This window comes from Terrapene carolina, unplaced genomic scaffold (genome assembly GCF_002925995.2).
Source record: "Terrapene carolina triunguis isolate 2854851 unplaced genomic scaffold, T_m_triunguis-2.0 Scaffold33392, whole genome shotgun sequence".
NCBI classification, from domain to species: Eukaryota; Metazoa; Chordata; order Testudines; family Emydidae; genus Terrapene; species Terrapene triunguis.
Genome location: NW_020697743.1, coordinates 3,029,425 through 3,056,869, shown reverse-complemented (window position 1 = coordinate 3,056,869; position 27,445 = coordinate 3,029,425). Strand labels below are relative to the sequence as shown.

General features: G+C 43.1%; 3 protein-coding genes across 3 annotated transcripts in view; 2 read left to right on the top strand and 1 right to left on the bottom strand.

Moving 5' to 3' along the window:
- Positions 1–1,056, top strand: part of LOC113409444 (rod cGMP-specific 3',5'-cyclic phosphodiesterase subunit beta-like) — a 42,906-nt gene extending 41,850 nt beyond the window's left edge. The window contains exon 22 of the mRNA XM_026663364.1: positions 673–1,056. Coding sequence (XP_026519149.1) covers positions 673–737 — 65 coding nt within the window. The 3' untranslated portion in view covers positions 738–1,056. The remainder of the gene's footprint in view (positions 1–672) is intronic.
- Positions 1,057–4,713: 3,657 nt separating this feature from the next.
- On the bottom strand, positions 4,714–9,362 carry ATP5ME (ATP synthase membrane subunit e). The gene is made up of 4 exons (XM_026663385.1): positions 9,280–9,362; positions 8,813–8,867; positions 6,134–6,232; positions 4,714–4,858 (listed from the first exon to the last, which is right to left on the bottom strand). Exons 1-4 carry the CDS (start codon positions 9,313–9,315, stop codon positions 4,833–4,835), a joined length of 216 nt encoding a protein of 71 aa, XP_026519170.1. The 5' UTR covers positions 9,316–9,362; the 3' UTR covers positions 4,714–4,832.
- An 8,466-nt stretch (positions 9,363–17,828) lies between these two features.
- MYL5 (myosin light chain 5) lies at positions 17,829–26,693 on the top strand. Its single transcript, XM_024202328.2, has 7 exons — positions 17,829–17,908; positions 18,197–18,304; positions 19,823–19,898; positions 21,370–21,474; positions 24,158–24,236; positions 26,133–26,181; positions 26,563–26,693. Exons 1-7 carry the CDS (start codon positions 17,906–17,908, stop codon positions 26,662–26,664), a joined length of 522 nt encoding a protein of 173 aa, XP_024058096.1. The 5' UTR covers positions 17,829–17,905; the 3' UTR covers positions 26,665–26,693.
- Positions 26,694–27,445: the final 752 nt, after the last annotated feature.

Below are 27,445 nucleotides of genomic sequence, written 5' to 3'. Positions count from 1 at the left end.
AACTCACTAGAAATAAGATGAAGCATTGCAGTTACTCCCAAGTGTACCCTTCTAGCCCAACTTTTGCTGATCATAAGACTAATTACAGCTTCCAATGAAGGTTGTGGAGTTCCCATCATTGGAAGCTTTCAAAAACAAGTTGGACAAAGTACACCTGCCAGAGATGGTCTAGGTTTACTTGGTCCTGCCACAGCATGGGGAGGTTGGACTTGATGACTTTCTGAGGTCCCTTCCAGCCCTCCATTGCTAGGATTCTATGCATGCAGATGGTTTGGTTTTAAGGTTTTTTCCCTGGGCCCAGCCCAATTCCCATTTAAGTCAATGGGAACTGGACTGAGGCCTTCATTCTTAATACATTTTTGTGGTTAAGACAAGACCATTCCTGTCTGAGATTGTCTCCACCTCAGACAAGGCACTGCCCTCTTGAGAAAGGCAGTCAGGGAGATCATTATCCTGAAGCATTTTGGAGCAAGAACTGTTTTGTGTAGAAAACGGCTCTGAGCACATTGGTAGCACGTCAGAATATCTAGGAATTTATACCAGCTTCCTCACTGAGAGCCTTCCAAGGGTTAAAATGTAAAATGACTCAGTTAAAGACTAAAGGATTTCAAATTACAGTGGGTTTATAGCAGCTGCGAATGTATCTCTAATTACTTGTTTCCTCTCATACAGCCGCTATGATGACAACTTGCAATGGAGGAACAACTCCCCCATCTAGAACCTGTTGTATCATTTAAACCTATTTCTGCTGGCGTATGAACTACACACCCTGGGAAAGATCTTGTAAGAGAAAAAAGTTCCAGTGTACAAATATAAATTCTTGATTTAACCCTTTAATTACCTAAACTGGGCTCGTCACCTAGCCATGGAAGGGTCTAGTTTTGTTTACCGGACCCATGTGAGCACCCTTACTGAGGACAATGAGACAAATTCTGCCCTCTTTCTCACTCCATACAATGCCACTGAAGTCACTGGGTTGTACCGTTTAAGACAGGGCAAAATTTGGTCCCATGAATCTACTTGCATGACTAATGGCTGTAGCATATGTCCTGAAGTCTGAATTCCCCCTTCCCTACTCCAAACCCCCATGCATATATTTACAGGGTCAGATGGATGGTGAACAGACTTTGTGCCCAATTCAACTGTGATTTACCTAGCGTGCAGCCAGAGGTTACATGCTGGGTAAATTGAGGCAGAATTAACTCCTTGAATGTATCTTGCAGGACCACATGGACAAGTCAGCAATATGTAAAAGGGTCAGATCCATTCATCTCATAGGGAGAAAGATTCCCTTTATCCAAACATTTATGCTGAGATTCTGATCTCAGTTACGCCGGTACAGCTATGGAGTTATTCCACTGATGCCCCTAGAGCTGAGTTCAGAATGTGGGCTTTCACCTAGAACAGTGAATCAGAGCACAAGAGTGTGTTAACAATAGAACTGTTAAATCATCTGTCCTTCTCACACATCCATAAACTTTATCTTTTGAAGGAATTGAGCCAAATTCAGATCTGGTCTAAACAATTGCAACTCCACTGAAGCCAAAGAAACACCCATGAGGAGAAGAATAATTCTGTAGCAGGGTTTGAATAGTATGCAGTCAATGCTACATGGGGCCACACATTGCAGGATGAGGATAAAACAAAATATCGAAAAGCTGCTCATTCCCTGAGCATGATCAGTTTTGTGCACGGAATGAGGCGGGGATCCTGGGGAAAACATAGCATGTGATCATGTAATGAGAGTGTGTTTCAATGCATAGGCACAAGGGCGCTAAATTAAAGTTGCAAAAGCAACCTTAATTCTGGCATTCCTTGAGTGTGTGACTTTGCAACATTCATATTATTTTAATATAGTTTGTTCATAATGTAACCTGCCTGACCAAAAAGTAGGCCTATTTTGATCAAAATTATGGAAAACAAGAATATGATCAAGCTTGGGGTAGATGCTACAATTAGACCTCTTTCTGGTTTTGGAATATCCTCCATTGTTGTTTGCAGTGTTGATCCCAGGATATTAGAGACAGAAGGTAGGTGAGAGAATATCTAGAAGTTGGTCCAATAAAATATATTCCCTTACCCACCTTGTTTCTTTGGGACACCCCTGCATTCCCTAACACTTCTGAAATGCTGACACCTGAATTAGAGAAACAAATTCTAACATGTGGCTTCAGATTGGTCTGTGCAGCCACACTTACAAGAACACGGCAAAGGAAATGATAGGGGAAGGATGTAAGGAGATATCCTGCTCTCCTCTCCTCTTATTCAAGGTCACTCCCCCCCCTCCCACCCCCTTTCGCACAAGTCACTGTTTTATGAGAGATTTATTATAGTTAAGTCATGTTCTGTTAGCTTTTGTAAAAATAAACAAACATACCACCTTGATACTCTTGTCACCTCCCGTGCTTTTACACTTGTGACTCACTTACATCTGTAGCTACTCCTAACTGAAGAGAAAGGAGAATTGGGTCCACAAGGATCTCTGATTCTCATTGAATGTCAGTAATGCCTAATTTACACCAGTGAAGGAGACTGGCTGGTTTTGTTTTTTTTTTTATAAAGGTATATGCTTTGTATATTTATTCCTTTATTTTCACCTTCCCATTTTGTGGTAACCCTTTCCCCCCCCAGAATTCAGGTTTCCAATTTCTCTCATCACTCTCATTTCCCCCCCTAAATCCTCCCCCTCTCTTTTCTCATCTTCCCCCACTCTGTCACTACCTTTCTGCTCCATCCCAATGCATACTCAGAGGTATTGCCCTCTGCTACAGCAAAGAATGGGATACAGAAATCCCTCTTCCCCTACCTCAGTGCTCCCCCAACTTTTCACATCACACGCCCCCAGGAACCGTGATCAGGAACCAGGGCCAGGAGCGGGGCTGTGGCTCCTGGGGGAGGGATGGACAGGGGTAAGAGGGCAGAGGCTGGGGCCAGAGCTGCTGGGGGGTGGGGCCGTGGCCAGAGCAGAAAGTGGGGAGGGAGCACCACCCAGCCCCTGCCACCCCCCCAGAACATTCCTCGGCATGCCCCACAGTTTGGGAAACACTGCCCTAGCCTCATGTAAGAGAGGAAACACATCCTGCCCCCAAAGGGAAAGGCACAGAGTTAAGTCTTGAGACAAGGTGGTCTGAGCACAGCTCTAACATACAAGTGTTGGGTTTACAGGCACTCATACTATTATTTCTGTGTTAGTTTGCTATTAAATTGTGTTCAACAAGCATAGGCCACAGGGCTGCCTGAATAATCCTAAATATGTTCAATGTATGTTTATTGAAAGCAAGGGAATTCATCTACATTTACAGTGGTTATCTAAACAATATAATGCCTCTCTGCAGAAGACGGACAGTACAGCAAAAAAGGCAGGGAGTTAACAGCAAAAGTTAAATTTTGCTCAGTTGCCTTATTCTCAGCACATTAACCACACCTTGCAGTGAAGGAAGCAGGAATCTGCAAGAATAAGAGGGTGATTAGCAGATTCATTAATGCATATGCATCAGTAGATAGCTAAAGTGCTGAAGACAATATTTAGTCTGATATTTCCCAGCTATGTTCAAATTTCCTTATGTGGCTGTTCTTACAGATATACTAGAGTGCTAGCTATCCAAAACGGATACTTTAAACTGAAGGTGACCGCACTCCATAGTTCACAGCAGCACTGGAAGTATGTCTTTTTCAGAAAGTAAATTAGCATTAAATGTCAATTGATTTGAAGTGTAAATGGCAAGTCCTTTCAGCTGTTTCCCCGGCCCCCACCACCCTCTCAATCTTTTATTAGGTGAACTTTTGACATGAAAAGAGTTTAACATCAGATGTCCACTTTAAGAGATAGGTAGTTATACTGATAGCCATACGTTAGTTCAAATCCTGATATGGTTTTACAAAAAAGGTAGTGATCTTGAAAATATTAAACACTTTATACACTAGGCTAAACATTTAATCCATTGGGTGTTTACAGGTGTTAAGTTAGGTCCACCATTAGGAAAAAATTAAAAGTAAAAAGAAACTGAATACAAGACCCCAAGTTGACACTGTTCAGTCCATAACAGTTACAGATGCAAAGTTTCCTGAGTTAGACTGTAAGATATGCCCATTACAATGTTAATGTATCAGAGGGGTAGCCATGTTTGTTGCTTTTTACAGATCCAGACTAAGAGTCCTGTGGCACCTTATAGACTAACAGATGTATTGGAGCATAAGCTTTCGTGGGTGAATGCATCCGACGAAGTGGGTATTCACCCATGAAAGCTTATGCTCCAATACATATCTTAGTCTGTAAGGTGCCACAGGACTCTCTGTTGCCCATTACAATGTTGTCTCTTTTAATTTACTCATTAGAAAAAAAACTCATTTTCAAGACAGTTTTAGAAACACCCATCACTCAGTAACGTAATGAGAACTCTGTCTTCCCAACAGGCAGTCCAATCTGATGTTTGACACTGGAAAAGCAGTTCTGAATTTGAATACATGGTTAAATACAGGAGTTGTAGGCTTATGCTGTAGCAATGATTTTAACCATGGTTAAACTGGCTTTCACCCATCAAGTCAGAGCCACAATTAGTGACTTTGCATTTTTAGACATGTTGGGGTCACTTTAGCATAAGGGATGTTATTGATTCGTTACCAGATACACAAGGGAATATCTGCTTCTTCCTACATTACATCAATACCTCTTACTTGTACTTTGTATAGTATATGCAAAAATCAATGAATTAATATGGTTCACAAGTATTTATTGACAGAAACAGTAAATATAGTGCTTAAATGAACTTAACATAGCTAATTCAAGGCTTCAGATTTTGCTGAAGATGAAAATGAGGTCCAATGCAATTTGTTCATTTCAGTATAGAGTCCTCACTGGCTGAAAGGGAATAAAGAGAGTCAGGTTAACTCACTGCTAATGTTTCAAAGTTTCAAATACAGACATTCCCAAACTGTAGTCTGCATAGCAAATTGGGCCACTTGCTGCTGACTCTCTTCACTTCTAGTAGCTAACCTGCATTCAGTGAAGCTAATAATATATGGAAAAAGTAAGTATTTAATGCAAGTAACTGTTCTACTTACCACAGGGATGTTAGGCAATTGTTAATGGGAAGCAAGCAGTTTACCTATCTTCCCATTCTCAATTACGTAATCCATGATATACTTTATGAAAATGAAGGACCCTACCATAAGAAAAAAGTCTGGTAACCTCTGTATGAATAAAATGTGCAAGGTTTCAAGATTCATGTTCAGTCTCTCTGAAGGCGTTGCTGCTCCCAGGAACGCACTTTAACCAAATTTAAATTTTGTGTACCTAAAATTCCATACAAGTCCCATTAATTTAATTTTTAAGTAGGCTGTTCCACAGCCAAGGCCAACCAACAGAGTCTGCAAGTGTTAAAAATAATTTTATGTAACCATTCCATTACTGTCTCTACATCCAGAACCTGAGAAGTAATTTGTGTTATTACACCAATAAGTCAAAACTGATCTAGCAGCTTCTCCCTAATATTTAGAGCCCATTCTGAGCTGGCATAATATAGATGAGAGAAGACAGTTAAGTCTTGTGGGCAAAATTTCAGCTGATACTTTAATATCTGGGGCTTATTAGTACAGACTTTATATGAAGTGAAAACAGACACAGAATGAGAAGGATCTTGCCATCATCTAGTTCAGCCTGTCCTCTAATAAAAATCTTCCCAAAGAGACTTCTTCCAATGAAAAGACTCAAAGTTTGAATATTTTATTCTCCTTACTTTAAATTAAATAAGATTTATAAAACTATTTGCCTGTAATATAAAGACTCACTATTGAGTACTTGACAATAACTACCGGTAGTTTGTCACCATTTCTGCTGTTTAGGACTGTACTATAAAGTGTTTGCATTGTGTTTCAGCTTGGACAACTATATTAAAATAGTTTTTTTTTCTGGTAATCATGCACTAACACAATGATGTCTATTTTCTACCATGCTGGTATTAGTTTTAATAAAGACATTTCAATGAAAAGCCATATATGAAAACATTTTCATCCATGTTCATCTAAGCCACTTGACAGTGTCTCTTTATTTAAAAAAAAAGCATTTATGTTCAAACAGTGTTTTTTGAGGTACTTTTAGGGCACAGAAAGGGTATGCTAATATTTAAAAAAATACCTTCTGCTAGTTCTTTCGCAATTCGTTCCAATTCTTCACGCTTCTTTTTCTCTTCATTCTCTATTCTCCTTTCCTCTTCGGCAACAGGCTTTAGGTAGTCTGTCATTGAACAAAAATGTTATGTATCCATAACCTTTTATCTAAGGCACTCTACACATAAGACTTTTAGAAACTACCTGCTCAACGGGAAGAAAAAAAAATCTCACTTGGGCAGCAGGACTTGGAAAATTTGCATACAACTGACTCCAGTTTTAAGTTAATTATCACTAAACACTTTAGAATTTTGCATCTTCAAGTCAGTGAAGAAATATATTTCATCTTCCACAAGTGAAAACACTTTTTGCAAGAAGCAGCAAGTATTTCAGGTCTACCCCAGGCATTTAATGCAGCTTCATCATCCTAAGACTGAAGGACTTTGACCTTGTATACTTCTTTGCACCAGTGCAAAAATCTCGTGTAGACATACCATACTGATGTAAAACTTTGGTGTAAAACTACATTAACTCTTTACACCAGTGCAGCATATGTACACTAGGAGTTTATACTGGATCAGCTATACTGGTGCAACAAACCAACCCCCTTCTGACAACAAAAATTACTATACAACCCCAGGAGGGGAACCAAAGCCTGAGCCCACCCGAGTCCCACCGTCCCAGGCGGGTGTGTGTGTGGGGAGAGCGGGGGGGAAGGGCCGGGGCAAAGGGCTTCAGCCCCGAGGGGGGGGGGGTGTGGGGGTGGGGCTGTAACCTGAGCCCTGCTGCCCAGGCTGAAACCCTCCGGCTCGGGCTTTGGCCTAGGGCCCCAGCAAGTCTAATTCCAGCCCTGGCAAGCCCATTAAAAAAGGTTTGAGAACAGTTTGAGAACTGCTGACTTAGGGCACACAAAGCCTCAACAGTGCTGTTGACGACTTATTCTCTTCCATTTTCCCTTTCTTTTTGTGAAACAGTGACTTAACTAAGATAAAAAACTGATTTAGTCAGAGTGGTTCAATCCCCTATTGCAGACAGCTTTGCACAGGTTGCTCAAATGCCAATCTCTGATTGGCCAGTGATAACAGCCTCCCTCACCAGTTAGGTTTTCAAACAAGCACCTTTGTGCTATTCTCCTATACTGCCCTTGGGAGAAGCTTCCTAAAAAAAAAAAAAAAAACAAACTTCAAAGCTACCTCATATTCCTCCTTCAGGCTCTTCTTTGCCATGTCTACAAGAAGCTTGCTGTGCTCAAACCGATGCCCATCAAGCTGGCCAATACTGTCTCATTGTTTCCTCCTACTCCCCTGCCTGTGTGTATATTCATCTGCTGTTGAGTGTTTTATACTTAAATCGTAAGCTCCCAGGGGCAGGAGCCATCTTTTATTCTGGGTTTGTCTAGCTTCAACTTCCAGCCATTGGATCTTGTTACTAAGCGCTATGATAATACAAAGATGTTTTTACCAAAACAAGCTATACCAATACACACACATTCATACCAGGGTAACTGTGCCCATCCCAGGCGATTGTACAGATTTCACATCATTAGGGGTTTTTTTAAACCCATTTAGTTAAATCAGTGGGTAGACAAATCCTTATTCCTGCTTTTAGTCAAAGCACACTGATATGACCCTTAAATACTTGAACTACTGTCTGACCTTCAGACAGGTCATTCTTCAGCAGTACACATCACAAACTCAAATCAGTATAGAGTACCCTGACAGTGCATACCTTAGATGTCTGTGTTCAGATAACGCAAACCTCGGACCCTAAATTTAACACTAACAAGAACTTTATGTACATGCCAGACAACACGCTGACCAATTTCAAGGTGCCACACAAAATATATAATTAAAAGCTTAATTTTTTGTATATCCTCATGTGTGATCACTTTACTATTCAAGACATCAAACTAAGTAGACAAATTACCAATATTTAATTATACCTAATCCTTTTTCTATTGACTGGATTTAGCCAACATTAACCCAAACACACCAGCATCAATAAAGACTCAAACTTCCGACTGATAACTTACGTCATTTCAAAGTTTATTTTGTAACAAAAGTAATGGTAATAAACTGTTTTTACATTCAAGCTGAAAAGAAAAGGTGGATGGAGTAATCTCTTTATTGGACCAACTTCAGGTCACTGAAAAAGAGCGCTGAGTAGCTCAAAAGCTTGTCTATTTCACCAACAGAAGTTTGTCCAATAAAATATATTCTCTCACCCATCTTGTCTCTCTCATCTGGGATCAACACTGCAAAGAAATGAACACACAGACTTGTGTCTTATTCTGCTAATTACCGTAGGAACTGATCGGTCAAAACAGACAGTCACAGAGTTTAAGGCCAGAAGGGACTAGCACATCATCTAGCCTGACCTATACATCGCAGGGCACCAGACTATAGCAGGGTCTTAGCTATTAGTGGCCAGTGAGTTAAATTTAATATCAAAGGGGTAGCCGTGTTAGTCTGGATCTGTAAAAGCACCAAAGAGTCTTGTGGCACCTTATAGACTAACAGACGTATAGGAACATGAGCTTTCGTGGGTGAATGCTCACTTCTTTTTGATGCATCCGACAAAGTGGGCATTCACCCACGAAAGCTTATGCTCCAATACGTCTGTGAGTCTATAAGGTGCCACAAGACTCTTTGCTGCTTTTAAATTTACTAGTTTCTCCTGCAGCCATAAATGCAGTTTCGGCACTTACCATATCGCTTCTTCCCGTAGAGCATCCCAACCAGCAGCGCCGAGTACCTGGTGAACTGCGGAAGGAAGGGAGGGAGGAAATACTGTACTTGGCATACAGAGGGAGGCTGCAGGACAGCGGAACAAGCTGGATGGTACCCGGGCTTGGGCTGAGATCCCAGGCACCCCCCACCACCGGGCGGAGGAACAGGGCTGGCCCCCGCCTTGCAGCGCGGCTCGGGAGGGTTTCCTGCACCCCGAGCCGGCCCCCGGCCCCGAGCCCGCAGCCGGGTCCGAGACACGAGCTACGGCAGCGGGGGAGGGGCCGGCGCAGCCCGGTCTGGGCCGATCCCCGCCAGGCCCAGCTCTGACCTCCCCCGGGGTCACCTTCCCCCGCCCGGCCCGCGCCCGGGTCGGCTCCGCCCCAGGGGGCTGGCGGGGCCGGGGGAGCCCGGCTCCAGCCCCGGACAACGCCCCCAGCCCCGTTACCTTGATGAGCGGCGACACCTGCACCGGGGGCACCATTTCGGCGAAACCGGAAGGAGTCGGAAATGACGCGAAAAGAGAGCCCACCCCCGCGCAGAATTATGGGAACGTGGAGGCGGACGAGTGTGTGCGTGCGCGTGCCGGAGAAGGGAGCGCGCGCGCGGTGATCCCGCAGCTCCATGTCGCAGGGGTTGCTGGGAGCGAGGGTGATGGCAACGCTCCCTTCTTGGAGCGGGTGGAGAGCGGCGCCCTGTCAGTCTGCCTAGCCCCGCCCCCAGCCTCTCACAACGAGGCGGGAACCACGCCCCGCCCCTTCCTCTGCGTTTGGCGGGGAGAGCCGCCCAGAGCGGGGGCGGGGCAGCCTGGCAGAACGAGCGCCCCGCCCAGCCCCGCCCCGCCCCGCGGGCAGAGCCGTTAGCCGCGCGCAGCGCGCGCGAGTAACGTTAGTGAGGCCACAACCCCGTCCCCCGAGACTTGCCCTCAGGGCTGGCCGACACCATTTTGGCACCTGAGGGGGGAGCTCAACTGAGGCCCCGAGGCCTAAACGTTGGAAGGTCTCAAGTCTGCCTTCTTCCCGCTCTGCTCCGCTGCCTGCCCCAGTAACGGAGAACAAACAACTTAAAGTGCCTTGTTCAGAAATGTGAAGTAACTAGGGTTACCATACGTCCGGATTTTCCCGGACATGTCCGGCTTTTTGGGCTCCAAATCCCCGTCCGGGGGGAAATCCCAAAAAGCCGGACACGTCCGGGAAAATCGGGACATGCGGGGCCGTCGGTGCTGAGCTGGGGCTGGGGGCCGGCGGTGCGGGGCAGGGCTGGGGACCGGGCCGGCGGTGCCAAGCCAGGGGCCGGGCTGGCGGTGCCAAGCTGGGGGCTGGGGCCAGGGGATGCTGAGCCGGGGGCCGGGCCGGGGACCGGCAGTGCTGGGCGGGCCGGGGGTGCTTGGCCGGGGGCCGGGCCGGAGACTGGCAGTGCTGGGCAGGCCGGGGGCTGGCCCAGGGCCGGCACCCCAGAGCCCGAGCCGACCCAGGCTGGAGACACCGGGGGGGGCCAGACTGGGCCGCGCCTCCTCCCCCCACACCCTCCTTACCTGCTTCAGGCTTCCCGCGAATCAAATGTTCGCGGGAAGCAGGGGAGGGGGCGGAGTTGGGGCGGGGACTTTGGGGAAGGGGCGGGGCGGGGCCAGGGCCCCGTGGAGTGTCCTCCTTTTGGAGGCTCAAAATATGGTAACCCTAGAAGTAACACTGAACTTTCAAACGCCCGACCAGCAAATGTCACTTTCCTTGGCTGCATAGTAAACTCTGGCATTTGTATCTGTTTGAATAATCAAAGTGGTGCTTTCCGGGCCGTCTTGGTTGCAGAGATTTGAACTGCTTCCTGAAGGTCCACAGTCTGGGCCAGCTCATGCTCTGTTGAGGTGGTTGCAAGGCCGACCAGCCTCTCCTGTGTCATTGCGGAGCGTAGATGTGTTTTTATTAACTTCAGCTTGGAGAAGCTGCGTTCTCCACTGGCGCCTGTTACAGGAAGTGTTAGAAGTATGTGCAGTGCAACACAAGCATTTGGAAAGAAGGTGGTCATCTTATTTGTGGACATGTATTCCAGAACAGCCTTTGGAGTTGATCCTGCTGAAATGTATCAGTTCATCACCTAAATCACTCGCATCAATATCACGCATGCCATCATGTGTTAACACGGTCTCTAGTGCCCTGCATTGCTGGTGTAGGTCTTCTTCAGGTATAGTGAGGAGTTTTGGAGTATCATACAACATCCCAAATATACTGCTGTGTTCCTTGAGCTGCATGAAACGTTCTTCAACTGACTGTATTGCACAATCTAGCACCTGGTTAAAGAATTCAACTTTGAATTGTTGTTTGGGGTCTCTTATGGGATTATCCCATGCCTCGTAATCAAAATGTCTTCTTCCGTGACTCTTGTATTCGTAAATGGGTGGGAAAATAGCTTCAGTGTGAAGTTCCTCTGCTAACTTCTGTGCACTCTTCAGAACGTTTTGAAATCCGTCATCTGACCGGTAAGACTGTAGGTGTGACTTTGCTTTGTCCAGTTGTTCCATTGCTCCAGATATATCAAGGTCAACACCTTGGAGTCTCTTGCTTACAATGTTTATTTCAAACAGTATGTCATGCCACAACACTAAGCCACACAGAAATTTGAAGTTATGTATATTTCTGGTGATTCCATTTCCCTCTGCCACTGTTCTCCTACGAACAGTTCCTGTCATAGCATTATTCTCCATAATGCCAACTATGGCATCATCTATCTTCCCAATTTGGTGTTTGATAGGCTTTATCGCCTCCACTCGACTTTCCCATCGTGTGGCACTCAATGGTTTCAGTGTCAGAGAGGATGTTCCCAGATGTTGCTTCAAATTTGCCATCGATGAGATGATGCAGAGAAAAATACATAGATGCTTTGAATTACATTAAAAAATTCAGCAGCCTCACTAGAAGCTGATGCTGCATCACTGACCACCAAGTTCAATGAATGAGAACTGGGACAAAAAAAGCTCGAGGGTTTAACTCTCGGATCCGTGTCTGCACTCCTCTGTTCTTTCCTCTCATGTTGGCACCATTATCGTAGCCCTGACCTCTCATGTCAGCTATCGCAACTCCCGTATCTTCCAGCTTTTTAAGAAGCACAGTTGTCATACCAGCTCCTGTAGTATCATCAATGTCAATACATTCTAGAAAATGCTCTCTGACAGTCACCATTGCAGGGACATTTTCACTAGGTTCCGTTGTTGTTAGAAAACGCACCATTAAAGTAATGTGTTCCGTATGGCTGATGTCAGGTGTGCAGTCCAGAATAACAGAGTAATATCTTACTGACTTCAGATCTGCCACAATCTTCTGTTTGCCTTTTGTTGCCAGTAACTATATGATCTCATTTTGAATCGTTTTTCCAAGGTAGTGGTGTGTGTACATTTCTTGGGTGTGTGTGTACATTTCTTGGGTGGGGACTCTTCTTAGATGCTCCTGGAGTACAGCATCAAACTCAGCCATCAGCTCCACAATTTTAAGGAAGTTTCCATTGTTTGGCACATACAAGTGCCACGCAGTGCTAGGTTTTGGGTAGCAAGCATTCTCACAATGGCAATGAGCCTTTTCGGAACATTTTGCCAGTAAAGAGACTCTGATGCAATCTTCTCTTGATGATGATCATCTATGGTGGCGTTTAACCTTAGTCTCATCTTAAGCTCTTTCCACCTATGGAATGCTCTCTGGTGATTTGCTGCCTTCTCATGGCATGACAGATTTCTAGCCAGATTTTTCCAGTCCTTTGTTCCTGTAGAACCCAATGTGGCTGGAACATTAGATTGGAAGAGTTTGCAACAAAAACAGTATGCAGCATTCTTGGTTTTTGAGTACATAAGCCATAGCCTCTCCACTGTGAACATTTGTGTCTATGTATCTCAGGAGAGCTCCTTCCTGCTTAGATAGAAAAGCTTCCTTTGCTTTCTTTCTTTTTCTGAATACTGCCCCAGAGGGGCGTTTTCTTCTTTCACTCATGACTGCTGTTCTGTGCCAGCTATAGTGGCTCTCAACACTCACTGAAGGGGACAAATAAGCAGGCTGGTAGCAGGGACTGAGTGAGGGAAGAGATCAGTGTCTTAAGGGCCTAACTATCTCCTACTACTTCAGTTGACTGCCTGTTCTCCTCAAGTGGGTTCAGGGAAGCAGCAGGAAACAGGAAGCTCCCTGAGAAGCTGGTGTTAATCAGTCCAGGCTCCTGGGGGTTCCTAGAGAGGTACATAAGAGGCTCATCCTCGTCTCTCTCCCTGCAGCTCCTGCTGCTTTCTGTTATTCTCTCTCACCTTTTCTCCTGCCTGCCTGTTATGTCTCTTGTCCTCCATCCACCAACACAGCACTCCACCATCTCTGTGCATCTAGAGCAGAGAGAATACATATGCACCAGTAGCAGACACAATTTTTTACACTCTGGGTCCTAGTGGCACCCCCCCCCCAGTCTGGCACCTGAGGCGGCCGCCTCAGTTTGCCTCATGGTAGGGCTAGCCCTGCCTCCCCTGACACCCCACCCGGACAGACTTACACATGCAACTGATACACACACACCTCACACCCTTGCCACACGCACACCAGAGTCCCACCCCAACACAACACTCCCCCGACGCTTGCACATCACACACCCACACCCAAGATCTCTCATGCCTCCACATATGTGTCACACAGCAGTTTTGAGCACTGGCCTTGCAGACATCTCTGCCGTTTAGCACATTTTACCCAGGCCCTGAATCCCATGGAGGCAGTGGCCACCTCTGCATTGCTTATCAGTCACTCCCCTGAGCACCTCTTCTGTGCAGGGAAAACAACAGAGGGCTTGCATCTGTCAGATGGTGTGTGTGCGCCAAGGACACGGAGTGCAGGGTCCTGAACCCTGTGTGGGTTACAACCCACTTACTTCGTGGTGTGTGCAAATAAGGAAAGGTATATTCATCACCTATACACAGAAGGGTATCGCATCACATAAAATCACCAGATTTCCAGAACTGCGCCTGCAAAATGGCTGAGAAATTACATTACAGAAATGGTGGCCTCATGTAGTAACAATCAACAGGTATTTTTTATTCATTTATTTCTATTTACCTCTAAACTTCTTTTATTCCATATGAAAGAAATTCTAGGTAACTTTTTAAAAAATAAAAATAAAATAAATATATAAAACCTGTTCCTGCAGCAGCTCTCTTAGCTTGAATTACCAAAGGTGTGATGACAGGCTAAAACAGTTAAGCTCTATTCCAAATGCCATTGAATCTAGAGGTGCAGATGAGCAAGAAAATCAGAAAAGAATGAAACTGAATGTATTGTCTCCAACTTGAAGAAGAAGTACTGTATGAAATCTATCTACAGACATTTTTATTTAAATGACAAACAAAACATGTTTACAAGTGTTTCCCTTTGGTGCCTACTCCTGCACTGTGAACAACTAACACAAACCAGCATGGCTGGACAGGATATCATTAATGTTAATGGGATTCCTCAAGAATATAAACACCTGTGGTACTAGAGTCCATTGCAGAATTGAAGTATAACTTACATATGGTGGAAGGCACATGTGTATTATAAGAAAGTATAGTATATTAGAAACTTTTTTGTGTCTTAGCACTCCACATTATCTGTGAAAGAAGCAGTCTCTCATCTCATCTCTTAGTAGCAGAGGCAGCTGCAAGCACATTTGCTAATTATGCTGTATTCTGATAGTCTCTGAGGGCCCTAGTTTAAGGACTGGTGTGTTATCTTTAGATTTTGCCATTCCATGCTTCCTGCTGATCCAATGTAAGAAACTATTTTTAAATAAAGGACTCTTAAAAATCATCTTACTATACATTCTTAGAATAGCTTGAGGGAAAGCTAGACTGATTACATAGTTCCTTGCACAATTTCATACTAATTATGTTAATTAAGTACAGATAAAAGCAAAATGTCTCTCATTAACAGTTACTTTGGATAGTTTATATTTGCATTTTAAAAAGCTTTATCCTGTGATTTCTAGGGAAATGTTCAGATAGCTATATTAAAATATACAAAACCCCTACAATTATGCATTTATCTCTACAACTTAATTCTAGATTGTTTCAAGAGGCTCTAATGCGTGCTGGAATTATATTTTAAAATCCTCTTTATGCCTTTTTGTTTGCCTTTTTCAGACCACGGCTAGAATCATTTTAATATTTTCTGTGCAATGGGTTGTGAAAGTCAATTAAACAGAATAAGAATGAATTAGCCCTTCGCTGTGAGGCACTATTGGAGTCCTGCCTATTAGAGTTCCCATCTTCAATACAGCACAAGTTAACCATACCACACATAACATTTCTTCCCCTTTGTAAGCTTATGTCTTCAACCCGGCTGGAAGTTCAAGCTGTTTTTTCTAAACTTCTTTTACTTATGTTTATTTAAACTAACCTGAGTTTAAAATGGAGGCGTCAAATCACATTTTTGCATAACAGAAATTTGCAACCTATTTGTGTGTGTAGGGGGGCAATGTATGTTATTTACATAGTTCCTGGCTCACTTTTGAAGATAATTCAACGGTGAACAAAACCTCAAGGGAGCAGCTGCATTTTCCCATGGTGGTGGCAGCAGACCTGATTTTCTATTGTACTGCACCCTTGTGTAGTCATTCTCATGGAGCACTGGTGTAGATGACAAACAGCTTCAGGGCAATGGAGAATCAGGCTCAGCATTTCCTACTTCTGTCCCATAAAACAAGAACAAAATGGTACTTGATGAAATTAAAGCGCAACGAGTTTAGAAGGGATAAAAGGAATGACTGCTACACATAATGTAGAATTAAGCCATGAAACCCTCTGTCAGTATTGTTGCAACAAAACTTTTAAAAGATTAGATATTTTTATAAATAGGAATGGCATCTGCAGCTATATAAACTAGATTATCAAATCAAAGAGCTCTCAATGCATCAAGGCATAAACTGGTCACTAGCTAGGCTCAAGAAGAAATATTCCCCCCTGTGGAATAGATTATGTAGTTAAATGAAAGCACAACAACACATCTTTCTCTGATGCTCTGCCATAAATCACTGAAAAATAATGGGCTAGCTGGACAATTGATCTGTTACTGTATGGCAATACCTCTGTTCTTCACAATATACACAGCTTAGAATGTCCTGTTATAAACTGTACCCTGGATGTACTGCAACTTCGGTAAAATTCAACTTGTGTTTTTCTCCTATGCTCTTGGGAGGCAATTCTCAGTCCATGAACCAGCCTGGCTGCAGGGGAGTCATGTGGGGAAAAGGGGAGCTTGTCCCTGTCACAAGTCTGCAGAGCTGCTAGGGGAGGCTACTTCAGCCCTCCTCGAGACAAGAGCTGTGGGGCATACACACAGAAACCAATCCTGTCACCCCACCACCCTCAAACATCCCATCCTGAGTGATCATGCACATGAAGCCTCTAGCTGACTCAATTCCACAAGATTCAGAGTGGCAGCCATGTTAGTCTGTATCAGCAAAAAGAACAGGAGTACTTGTGGCACCTTAGAGACTAACAAATGTATTTGAGCATAAGCTTTCGTGGGCTAACGCCCACTTCATCGGATGGCCTTTAGAATCCACCCCCTCTATGGAACAATGGAACTGCACTGCCGCAGAGGCAGGGGCCTTGCAGAACATGAGAAATACTAATAATCACAGTACTGCTTTTAAAACCTACTGACAAAATATTTAATAGTCAGAGCTATATAGCTTTACTGATATCTTGAGAACAGAGCACTATTCTTTCCCCCCCAATAAATATCAATACTAAGTTTCCAGTAAAAATAAAGTTACTGGCAAAATTAGGCAAAGGTCAAGTTATGTATAAAAATATCCCACAAAGCACCCACTGTAGTGAGAGGACATGGATAACTCTCTAACCAGTCATTTAATGATTTCCCTCACTTTTAGATATTTGCATGCATAGAGTTGATGCACTATTTTGATTTCCAGAGTGTTGTGAATGCTAACTAATGCTAATATAAAATGAAATTCATTTAATTAACTGACATTTCACAGGTAATTTCACACTAGGCTGAGTTCACTCAAAAAGCTTGGAAATGTGAATTGCATTTATCTTTTATGAAAGGATCAGTTCAGTTGCAGTCATGATTCTTTTATTTCTCACTTTGAAGTCGTTTCACAAAACACACTAACCTCTCATGGAGCTATGACTGAAATTGTCAGAGCCTGTTTTTTAATGACAGTACTATATTTTTGAGCATCAAGGGTAGTGCTAGAAATGAAGTTATAAAGTTTACATTTAGTTATAATTCTGAATATCTTAAGATCATTTGTATATTTGCGTGTTGTATTTGTACAATTGGTATGTATTTTGTGTACCGATATATTAGTTATATGAGAGAAATGGGAGCGGCGCCTTCAAAAATATGGTTGGAGCAGGTGGAATGGGCTCTTGGAGGGACATGTGAGCATTGTGTGCTCTGTGTCGAGAGGTCTGCATGTAGCTTGGTAGGGAGAAAGGCTTAATTTGCAGGAAACTCCCCCATCAAAAAGTCAGGACTCAAACAACAATTAAGTTCTTCAAAAATAAAAGTCCTCATTGAAGGTGTATGGCATGACGTGATTATTTGTTTCTGATAGCACCCGCAGCAACTTGCTGTATCTGTAAATAAACCATTCAAAAGATAAAGAATGCAATACATCTGAAGGAGGAAAAGGGTAACATTTTTCCAAAATAATTATTTTTAAAGTCTTTTAAGTCCCATATCTCTGCAATTAAGAGAGACATACATTTAGGAGAATCCAGAGAAATTTACCATTACTGAGTACAGCTGCTATGCAGTGTTATGTATAGTAACATCATAGTGTGCTACCATCACTATTTTAGCTCATCACCAGTAAGCTAGACAGCAGATCACTTAAGGAGATTTCAAGTATAAGCAACAGTTGTTTATCCACTAGAGACCAGGGGATATGTTGGAAGTCTGTCCATGTATGGAGCAGGTCTTGTGAGCCAGAAGTTTGACATCTCCTTTGGGACATGCTAGCTGCAAAGATGAACCCCTCCCCTCCCTAGGAGAGGCACTTTATAAAGTAAGATTCCCAAAGACAGCAAGGCACAGCAGCTCTCTCCAGTAACGATGGTAAGTTCAACCCTTGTGGGAAACCATCGTTCAGGTGGGAGACCAGGGCATTTATCTGCATGATACTCCTAGGAAAAGGACTATGGTTTGAAGGAGTGCATTGTGTTTGCAGTAATTTTGAAATCTAAAGTATGAATATTTAAGAGTTGTATTTTAGCAAAGAAAGAAAGTTTTAACTTATGTTTTGCTGATCTTCAAGTATTAATTGAAGTGTGTATTTCAGAAGAACAATGGAGTAAATTATTCTTTCCCAGTGTAGATCAAAGTTATTCTTTCATCTCTTTTCAGGCTAGCAGAAAAACTAAAAAGAAGGAAGGTGGTGCCAAACGTGCTCAGAGAGCGTCTTCTAATGTCTTCTCCAACTTTGAGCAGACACAGATCCAAGAATTTAAGGAAGTAAGACAATATAGGAGGCGCATATATATATGTATATATATATATTTGAATGAGACAGGTCACAGGGACAGAGTTAGGACCATATGAGAGATATGTCTCTCTCTCTCTCTCTATGCATATATATGGTTGGTTACATATAATTAGGGACAGGTCACAGGTACAGAATTGGGACCTGAACCTCTCAAAGGTTGTACATGTTCAGAAATGGGGTTCTAGCCAGCTTGTTATATAAAGCACATTCATGACTTAGAGTTAAACAGGATGGGATGGATTCTGGTCTGTGCCTTTGGTTCAGACCCCTCTCCACATAATATGAGGATATCCCGCGTCTTTGTCTCTGCCAAAGCAACAGTTCATATCGTGTGCAGTGGTACTTAATCTATGGCTTCAGCAATGCACTTAGCTCTTGGTTGGGAGTAGTTTTGTGCTGTCTTATCTCCACCAGAACAACCAGAGCACAGATCAATCACAAAGGATTTTCTATGGTACCTTACACATGGTACCTGACATGTTACACCAGGGGTCGGCAACCTTTCAGAAGTGGTGTGCCGAGTCTTCATTTATTCACTCTGATTTAAGGTTTCGCGTGCCAGTAATACATTTTAACGTTTTTAGAAGGTCTCTTTCTCTAAGTCTATAATATATAACTAAACTATTGTTGTATGTAAAGTAAATAAGGTTTTTAAAATGTTTAAGAAGCTTCATTTAAAATTAAATTAAAATGCAGAGCCCCCCGGATTGGTGGCCAGGACCCGGGCAGTGTGAGTGCCACTGAAAATCAGCTCGCGTGCCGCCTTTGGCACACGTGCCATAGGTTGCCTACCCCTGTGTTACACACAGTGCTCAGCAAGCAAATATGGAGTGGGGAAAGGCAGACAAGCCAAGAAACAGGTGTCGCGTGCACCTCCTCACTGCCAGCAACAAGAAAAAGTTAAGGAACAGGAAAGAGTGTTAACTAGAGTCATAGTCACAATATAATCTGAGTGAGCACACTCAGAATATAATATTTGTGTCACATTGTTGTATTACTATGCAATGATGCTGAGATGCAACAACAAAACACAATGTCTAAACATCAGTGTGACTGTCTTCTGATTCTCAGAGTCTGTTCAATGATCAGCAATTCAAAGTTGAGTAATATTGTTCTGGAAAATATTCAGCACCCTAGTATAAGAGTTGTTTTAAAAAGAATTCATACTCACTTTACACTTCTTATTAAAAGAAAGAGAGGGATTTGCAGTTTAAAGTATGATTAAGAGACAAAACCAAACCATCACTTTTTAGTAAGTAATGAAATGAAAAACTGAAATATGACAAGTAAAAGCTTAACAGGCTGGACATACACATTTTTCATGTAACTTTTTACTAAAGAATGTGTATTTACTGTAAAAAAAATAGGGAAATACAGTTCCCTCTCAATTCAAACTTGTATTGAACACAGGTATACATGAAGCTTTTCTAAAGCTACAGCTGATAAAAACATGAATATATTATATGTATATTCATTCTGTCATGTAGGCTTTCACATTAATTGATCAGAACAGAGATGGATTTATAGATAAAGAAGACTTGAAAGACATCTATGCTTCTTTGGGTAAGTACACTAGAGCAGAGATATACTTTGCTAATGTATACTTACTCACTTTAAACTCGTAGTTGTAAGTGCCAAGTGGTGGATTATTTAACACTGTAAATATTTGAATTTGTAGACCTAATAGAGACAGAATATAACCAGAGTTCCACAGACCCAACCCCTTTTAACTTTGGAAGCAGGTGGGATTGTAAACTGAATTCCAATTTCGCAGTTTGCTCCTCTCTCTATTAGGCCAAATCAGCCCCCCAGAACTCAAACAACCTTGAACTTTATGGTTTTAAAGTCGAGAGCCAGGCCTAATTTCTCTCAGTATGAGATCTTTTAGACAGTAAATAGGAGGGAAGCATCCTGATGCAAATGGCGCATGGTATTTTTCCAGATAAAAATACAGTACAGTATTCTACAGTAATTTCTCCAAACACTGTATCAGGATTATGCTAGTGTCACACTATTAGTGCAGAAAATTGAAGGTTTATTTTTAAAGTGTTGAAGTATTTTAGGACTATAACTCCCACATTTTCAATAATATTTGAGCTCCACTAACCCAACCTTAGAAACCTGCCATTTAAAAAAGAGTAAATTAATATATTTTACGACCAGAAGGGACAGCTGTGATCATCTGGTCTGATTTCTTGCATGACACAGGCTACAGAACCTCACCCAGTGATTCCTGCATAAAGCCCATAACTTCTGGTTGAGCTATAGCATCTCTTCTAGAAAGCTATCCAATCTTGATTTGAAGACTGCAAGTGATGGAGAATCCACTGTATCACTACCTAAGTTGTTCCAATGGGTAATTACCCTCACTGGCAAAAAATATTGCATCTTCTAAATTTGTCTAGCTTCAGTTTCCAACGATTTTTCTGCTAGATTAAAGAGCCATCTGCTGTAAGGAGGAAAGTCTTATGAAACTTGCAAGCATGTATTACCTAAAACCAGTCCATTTTGCATGCTCTCCCTTTAAGCCTCTTCTGTTTTTTTCTAGTTTACACCTGCAGGTCTGGTTGGTGGTCACGCCTCCATTAGTGGTGCCTCATGTATACATTTTCCCCATAATTATCCTGTAATTGGAAGGAGTGATTTGTACAGCCATACAGCTTTATCAACTCCTTTTGACAGATTTTTGCAGATCTTCTTTTCAGAAGCCAACTACAGCTATTGAAGTCCATCCCCCACCCACTACAAAGATTCCCTTCATTTGGCCAAGACTGACTTTGTAGAGCATTAGAAGTGCTATGGTTCTAAAAGTCATTTAAAGAGGGGATTCTATTTAAAGAATTGTAGAAAGTTACAAAGCAAAATGAAGAAAATAAATGGAAAGCTGTATTGAAATGGTTCAGGTATTTTGGGGAGCAATCATACAGCTAGTACGTTAGTAAAGATGCCTAGAACCAAAGATAGGTGCTTTGTCTATTATAACTCTAAATAGTATGGGTATTTGTACACTGAAAGACCTTTTCCTTTAATTTAGGTAAAACAAATGTAAAAGATGAGGAGCTAGAATCCATGCTCAAGGAAGCCACTGGACCCATTAATTTCACAATGTTTTTGAATCTCTTTGGAGCAAAGTTACTTGGTGAGTTTAATACTACCTATATCAGGGACGGGCAAACTTTTTGGTCTGAGGGCCACATCTGGGAATAGAAATTGTATGGTGGTCCATGAATGCTCACAAAATTGGGGTGTGGGAGGGGATGTGGGCTCTGGGGTGGGGCTGGGAATGAGGAGTTTGGGAGGCGATGCGGGCTCTGGGGTGGGGCTGGGAATGAGGAGTTTGGGGTGTAGGATAGTGCTCCAGGCTGAGATCGAGGGGTTTGGAGAGCAGGAGGGGGATCAGGGTTGAGGCGTGGGGAGAGGTGCAGGCTCTGAGTGGTGCTTACCTCAAGTGGCTCCCGGAAGCAGTGGCATGTCCCCTCTCTGGCTCCTATGCGGAGGCAGAGCCAGGCAGCTCTGCATGCTGCCCCATCCACAGGCACCGCCCCTGCAGCTCCCATTGGAGCATGTAGGAGCCGGAGCGGGGCCATGCCGTGGCTTCTGGGAGCCACGTGGTGCAGCCTCCAACCCTGCGCCCCGTCTGGAGCGCCAGGGCGGGGCCGAGTCGCGTGGTGCAGCCCCCAACCCAGCGCCCCGGCTGGAGCGGGGCAAGCCCCAGACCCCGCTCCCCAGCGGGAGCTCACGGGCTGTAGGTTGCCCACCCCTGGTCTATATAGACCGTTATTGAGAAGTTCCTTAGGGCATGTGTATAATAAAAGACGTATGTCAATGTCAGGTAGACTTAGAGTCGCCGCATCCTCACCAGGAGCACTTCCACCGACCGAAGAGGGGCAGTGTGGGGAGCTGAGAGCCAGGGCTCAGCTCTGCACAGTTCCCCGACAGGAGTCCAGCTGTCCCTTGGGCTCTCAGCTCCCCACTTCCAGCTGGGGATGGGGGCAGCTGCCTGGGCTTCTCTACTCCCCTCTGGGAACCGGGAACAGCTCCCTGAGCAGGGAGCGGGGCAGGCACAGCCAGCTGGGGGCAGCTGGGCTATAGCTACCCGGCTTTCTTGTCAATGTCATGGCCATGGAGCCCTGAGATTGACAGGACAGCCAACAGCTCATGTGAATAAGGCAGTGTAACTGCACGGACATGAGCCCTGTGCCTTTCGTGGCGGTGGAGTTATGTCAGTGCAGTAGGGCACTTACCTCGGCCGGACAAGGCTGTAATGTGTACACTGATGTAATTAGGTCGACGGAAGCTGCCTTAAATTAAATTAAATTAATGGAGATATCCCATCTCCTAGAACTGGAAGGGACCCTGAAAGGTCATCGAGTCCAGCCCCCTGCCTTCACTAGTAGGACCAAGTACTGATTTTGCCCCAGATCCCTAAGTGGCCCCCTCAAGGATTGAACTCACAACCCTGGGTTTAGCAGGCCAATGCTCAACCCACTGAGCTATCCCTCCCCCCTTATATCAACTGCACTGTGTAGTGCAGTAGACCAAGCCTTAATCTGAACGTCCCATATGTCCAGTTCCTTTTTGAAAAGGCTTTAATCATTTACTTCAACTTTACTGCTCATAGAACATTCTTAAGGTTGGTAATTCTGAATGATAGTCAAAGCTCCCCTGCATCAGAGACGTCAATAGGTATTTGTCAATTAAAATGTCTAGGCACGTAGCAAGAGTAAGTCCTTACTCCATGGCAATTATGACATGTATTTGAAAATGAAATTAGGGATTAACATTGACGTGGTCCAGCTGACATCTGCTAGAGATAGTGTTCTAACATGAGCTCCAGTTTTTGCTAGTAATTCTTTAAGGTTTTGTTTTTTACACTTCCTGCAGAGAAATCTCTGTGAAACTTGTAATGCCATTTCGAGACCCTGGCAGAGCTTGCCCAGCTATAGGGATGGATCTAACTTCTCCCTAAACTGTCTTGCCATGCAAAACTCTCTCCAGAGCAGACCCATCTATCCCCATTGTTGTTTCTTGGCTGCCACTCCGCTCTGTTTCCTGGGGACTTCATAAAGCCTGTCAGGCCCTCCTCCCCGCACCACACTTTACACCAATATGACAGCTATACAGAAATATATAACAGCAGCTGGCTTCTCAGCACTTTAGAAATATCTAACCAATTATTTAGACAGCTAACGATGGACTTGAGGCTATTTTAGCTACCTATTTTTTTTTTTTAAATTTGGCCTTGCAGCTCTAATTTTTATTCTTTTTATTATTAATTTACACAATAGAATTGTCTCATATTTCTTAGGATTTCAGACCGATTTTCAAAATAACAATGTAAGTATATCGTTCCCTGGCTGCAAATTATACTACTGCCTGGTATTGCAGAGCCGGCTATAATTCAGTGAAGTCAGATTGACCACTAAACATGTCATTTCTTAAAGGACCCTAGACTAATTTACATCTGAGCAGACATCAGAAATGAAAAGGTGACCTCCATTTGATGTCTCAAAGAGGAGGTATACACACATATTGAGAAGAGGCAGTCTCACCCTCTCTTTTAAAAAAGTCTTAAAATTTTCACTCCCCCTTAAAATTGCTCAGTCAGCTCCATTTATTCCAACAGAATCCAAATACGTTCTCTCATTTTTTCCTCCTCAAGCACACCTCTATAGCTATCAAATGCTGTTACGTGTAGAGACAGCACTTCCAGTACCATAGAACCATTGTACTACTGTGCCTGAGTACTGTTCTTGTGAAAGATTCCAACCAGGGGGAAGTGTGTTATCAGCTGAGACACACTGGCGTGTTATTTTCTGCAGGTATGGATGGGGAAGAGACCATACTAAATGCATTCAGAATGTTTGATCCAGATGGTAAAGGACACATTCACAAAGACTAGTAAGTTTCCTTCTGTGTTTATTATCAAGCCTATCAAGAATCATGATAGTCACATTATAGTAGGCAGTGGAGATCTAAGTACACCTCTACCCTGATATAATGCGACCTGCTATAACACGAATTCGGATATAACACAGTAAAGCAGTGCTCCGGGGGTGGGCGGGGGGGGCGGGGGCTGCGCACTCCGATGGATCAAAGTAAGTTCGATATAACGCGGTTTCACCTATAACGCAGTAAGATTTTTTGGCTCCCGAGGACAGCGTTATATCGGGGTAGAGGTGTATTTTGGATTATATTGAGTATTAACTGATAAATTAACAGGTTTATTCCTTCCTTTTGTCAGCTCACTAGCTTTATAATTTTCAAATGACTACATATTGTTAAATGAATAAAGTGCACGAACAGAATGCAAGACGAGAGTAAATGACTGACATTGTAATAATGCCCAGGAAGATAATTACGGGTGCTTTTCCCCACTAAGCAAACCAGATACCGTTGAAAAACCTTATATTTGTCAGAAAGTTGTGTTCCACACATTTGTACAAGTGGACAACATTGAATTAAACTGTTGTATATTGAGTGACAATAAAACTATTAAAATAGTTTTCCTGCAGGGATAAAGCATGGCAAGTGTACTTTCCATTCTCCTCTCCAGGGAGCATGCCAGAGACATTTTTTGTTTTTTAAATATTAGCCTGCATATTTAAGCTGTTTGCATAAGAAGCATCTTGAACTTTTTTTTACTGATAGTGGGCTTTGTGGTGTATAAACCTGAGACAAGTGAACTTCTCAGTCCCTCCCCCCGCACTGTATCACCCCCACACCCCACCAGATCCAGATCCCCCTTTACATCCTTCTTAATTCTGCAAAGGGCAGTAGCATGACTCATCTAGGGATGCTTTCCAGCCAGATGCACCAGTTCTCTTCTTGCTCCAACATACAGGTGATCCTGCCGTATCCCTGTTAGGGCTTGACTGCACACGGATTTGCACCAGTTTAACTAGATCTGTATATCTAGTTAAACTGGTACAACCCCAATACAAATTGCTATAGCTGCATGCTTAAGTGTTTATATGAGGATAGCTCGTGCCTGTAAATTTACCAATATTAACCAGGTTTAAACCAGTCCCAGGCTACGTCTTCACTACCCGCCGATCCGGCGGGTAGCAATCGGTTTATCGGGGATCGACTTACCGCGTCTCGTGAGGACGCGGTAAAATCGATCCCTGATCGCTCTACCGTCGACTCCGGAAATCCACCTCGACAAGAGGCGGTAGCGGAGTCGGCGGCAGCGGTCGACTTTCCCGCGTCCTCACCGCCAGGTAAGCCGACCTAAAATACGCAACTTCAGCTACGGTATTCACGTAGCTGAAGTTGCGTATCTTAGGTCGGAAGTCCGCTGTAGTGTAGACCTAGCCCCAGAATAGCCACACAAAGTTGTAGTGTTTTAATTAAACTGGTATTAAATTGCTCCGTTAAAGCACTACAGCTTTGTACGTAGATTGGCCCTAACTCCAAACCTACAGAATGAGTAGAGAACAGCTGATGTGGAGTGTTAGGACTCACTCTGGGCAAGAGTCCTGCCCTACTTTCTGCTCAAAGGACACTCGCTGTCCTTCCCAACTGGTACCTACTGAGCTAAAACCACAACTGAACATGTGCAGGTGGTATCCAGTTGGGAACTAGCCAGTTGTCTGAGGGGAAACAATTTAACTACACAGTAAATAGAATGGTAGTAGAGAGTTTTTTTTCCTGCAACTTAAAATTTTCCAAAGACAAGATTGCAAAATAAAGTATTCTAGAATTATTTCATTGTGAGGAACTGTGACTGTGCTATCCTTACTCTGACTTAAAGAGTCATCTAACTAATCTTCTCTCTGCGTCTGTTTTAACTAGCTTAAAACGCATGATGATGACACAGGCTGACAAATTCACTGCTGAAGAGGTTTGTATACTCCTGTATCTGTCACTCAAGTGCAGTTGCTTCCTAGAAAGGCAGCAAGACTATTCTGTTATATAAGTTTAAAATAACCTCTTTTGGATAAGGGAAATGAGTGTTTTGAAATCCTTTTAGTCAATGGCTTTAGGAATTACCACTAACCCATGTTACAACATTCACATTGCAGAGGCCTACTGAATTACTAGCTAACAGAGCATCATCTGTTTCAAGCTGTTAAATGCTCTCTATTAATTTTTCAAAATAATTCAGAAATAAGAATGAGTAAGTGGCTGCAGATACTTGCTTCCACGCTGGAGTTTTAAGTTGAAGGTTGCTAAAACACTGCTTTGGAAAAACATAACGTTCTTTTCTTTTAATGCTATACAGATAGACCAGATGTTCAAGAGTTCCCCTATTGATGCAGCAGGAAACTTGGATTATAAGTCTTTCTGCTACACTATCACACATGGAGAGGAAAAGGAAGAATAAAGAGCACAAACTTGTTAGTTGCACTAAATTCTCACATTAGGTTAATAAATAAAAAATGAACTAATTTTTTTTTACCCAGCTGTAGTGATAACTCAGTTACCCACTGCTCATGCAATTTAAAAATAGCTATGTCCTAATCTCCATTATTTTGGAGGGCCCCAGTGAAAACTGCATCTTTTACCATGCTTTTTCATAGCAATAGTTTTGTTTTTGTGCTAACTCCATTCTCCTTAGCCCACTGCAGAGGCATTTCATTTCAAAGTTATGCCAGACAAAATAAACAGAGAAAGATGTGCTAGCAGATTCTTAGAAAATGCAAACAACCTATGAACAGGTCGCTATTAATGGCATCTGCCTCTTTGTACACCGTGATAAGTAATTATAAAAGTGGCCATCGTTGTGGGATCACAGTTGCATTACGCAGGAGCAGGAGAGAGAGAACATTTGCAGAGATCAACCACACATTGCTATTGCGTGTTCCAGGCTGACTAGTCTACTTTAGGGGGAAATGATGTTCTCTAAAGCAGTCAGTATTGCCAGAGCCACAACTTATCTTCCCCAGAAATGAACACACAATCCTACTTGTAAACATTTTCACGTCCAAGAAATAACGACTTGTTTTTATATGGATTAAAAATGGATAACGTTCTTTGGTACCATCTTTAATTCTGAGTTGTCCATTTTCATTAGAGCAAAAGCAGCATTTATAAAAACAGTTAAGAGTTTCAAAAAGAAAGGTGTAATCCTTACTGATTTTGGGTAGAAACCTGCTGTAAAAAGG

Bases quoted from the DNA above. Each gene is read 5' to 3' on its own strand.
- ATP5ME (XM_026663385.1), bottom strand. From the start codon at position 9,315: ATGGTGCCCCCGGTGCAGGTGTCGCCGCTCATCAAG. The intron at 8,868-9,279 runs GTAACGGGGCTG...TTCCTTCCGCAG, and splicing joins AGGTGTCGCCGCTCATCAAG to TTCACCAGGTACTCGGCGCT. The intron at 4,859-6,133 runs GTATTTTTTTAA...ATTCCCTTTCAG, and splicing joins TGCGAAAGAACTAGCAGAAG to CCAGTGAGGACTCTATACTG.
- MYL5 (XM_024202328.2), top strand. The intron at 19,899-21,369 runs GTAAGTACACTA...CCTTTAATTTAG, and splicing joins AGACATCTATGCTTCTTTGG to GTAAAACAAATGTAAAAGAT. The intron at 21,475-24,157 runs GTGAGTTTAATA...TATTTTCTGCAG, and splicing joins CTTTGGAGCAAAGTTACTTG to GTATGGATGGGGAAGAGACC.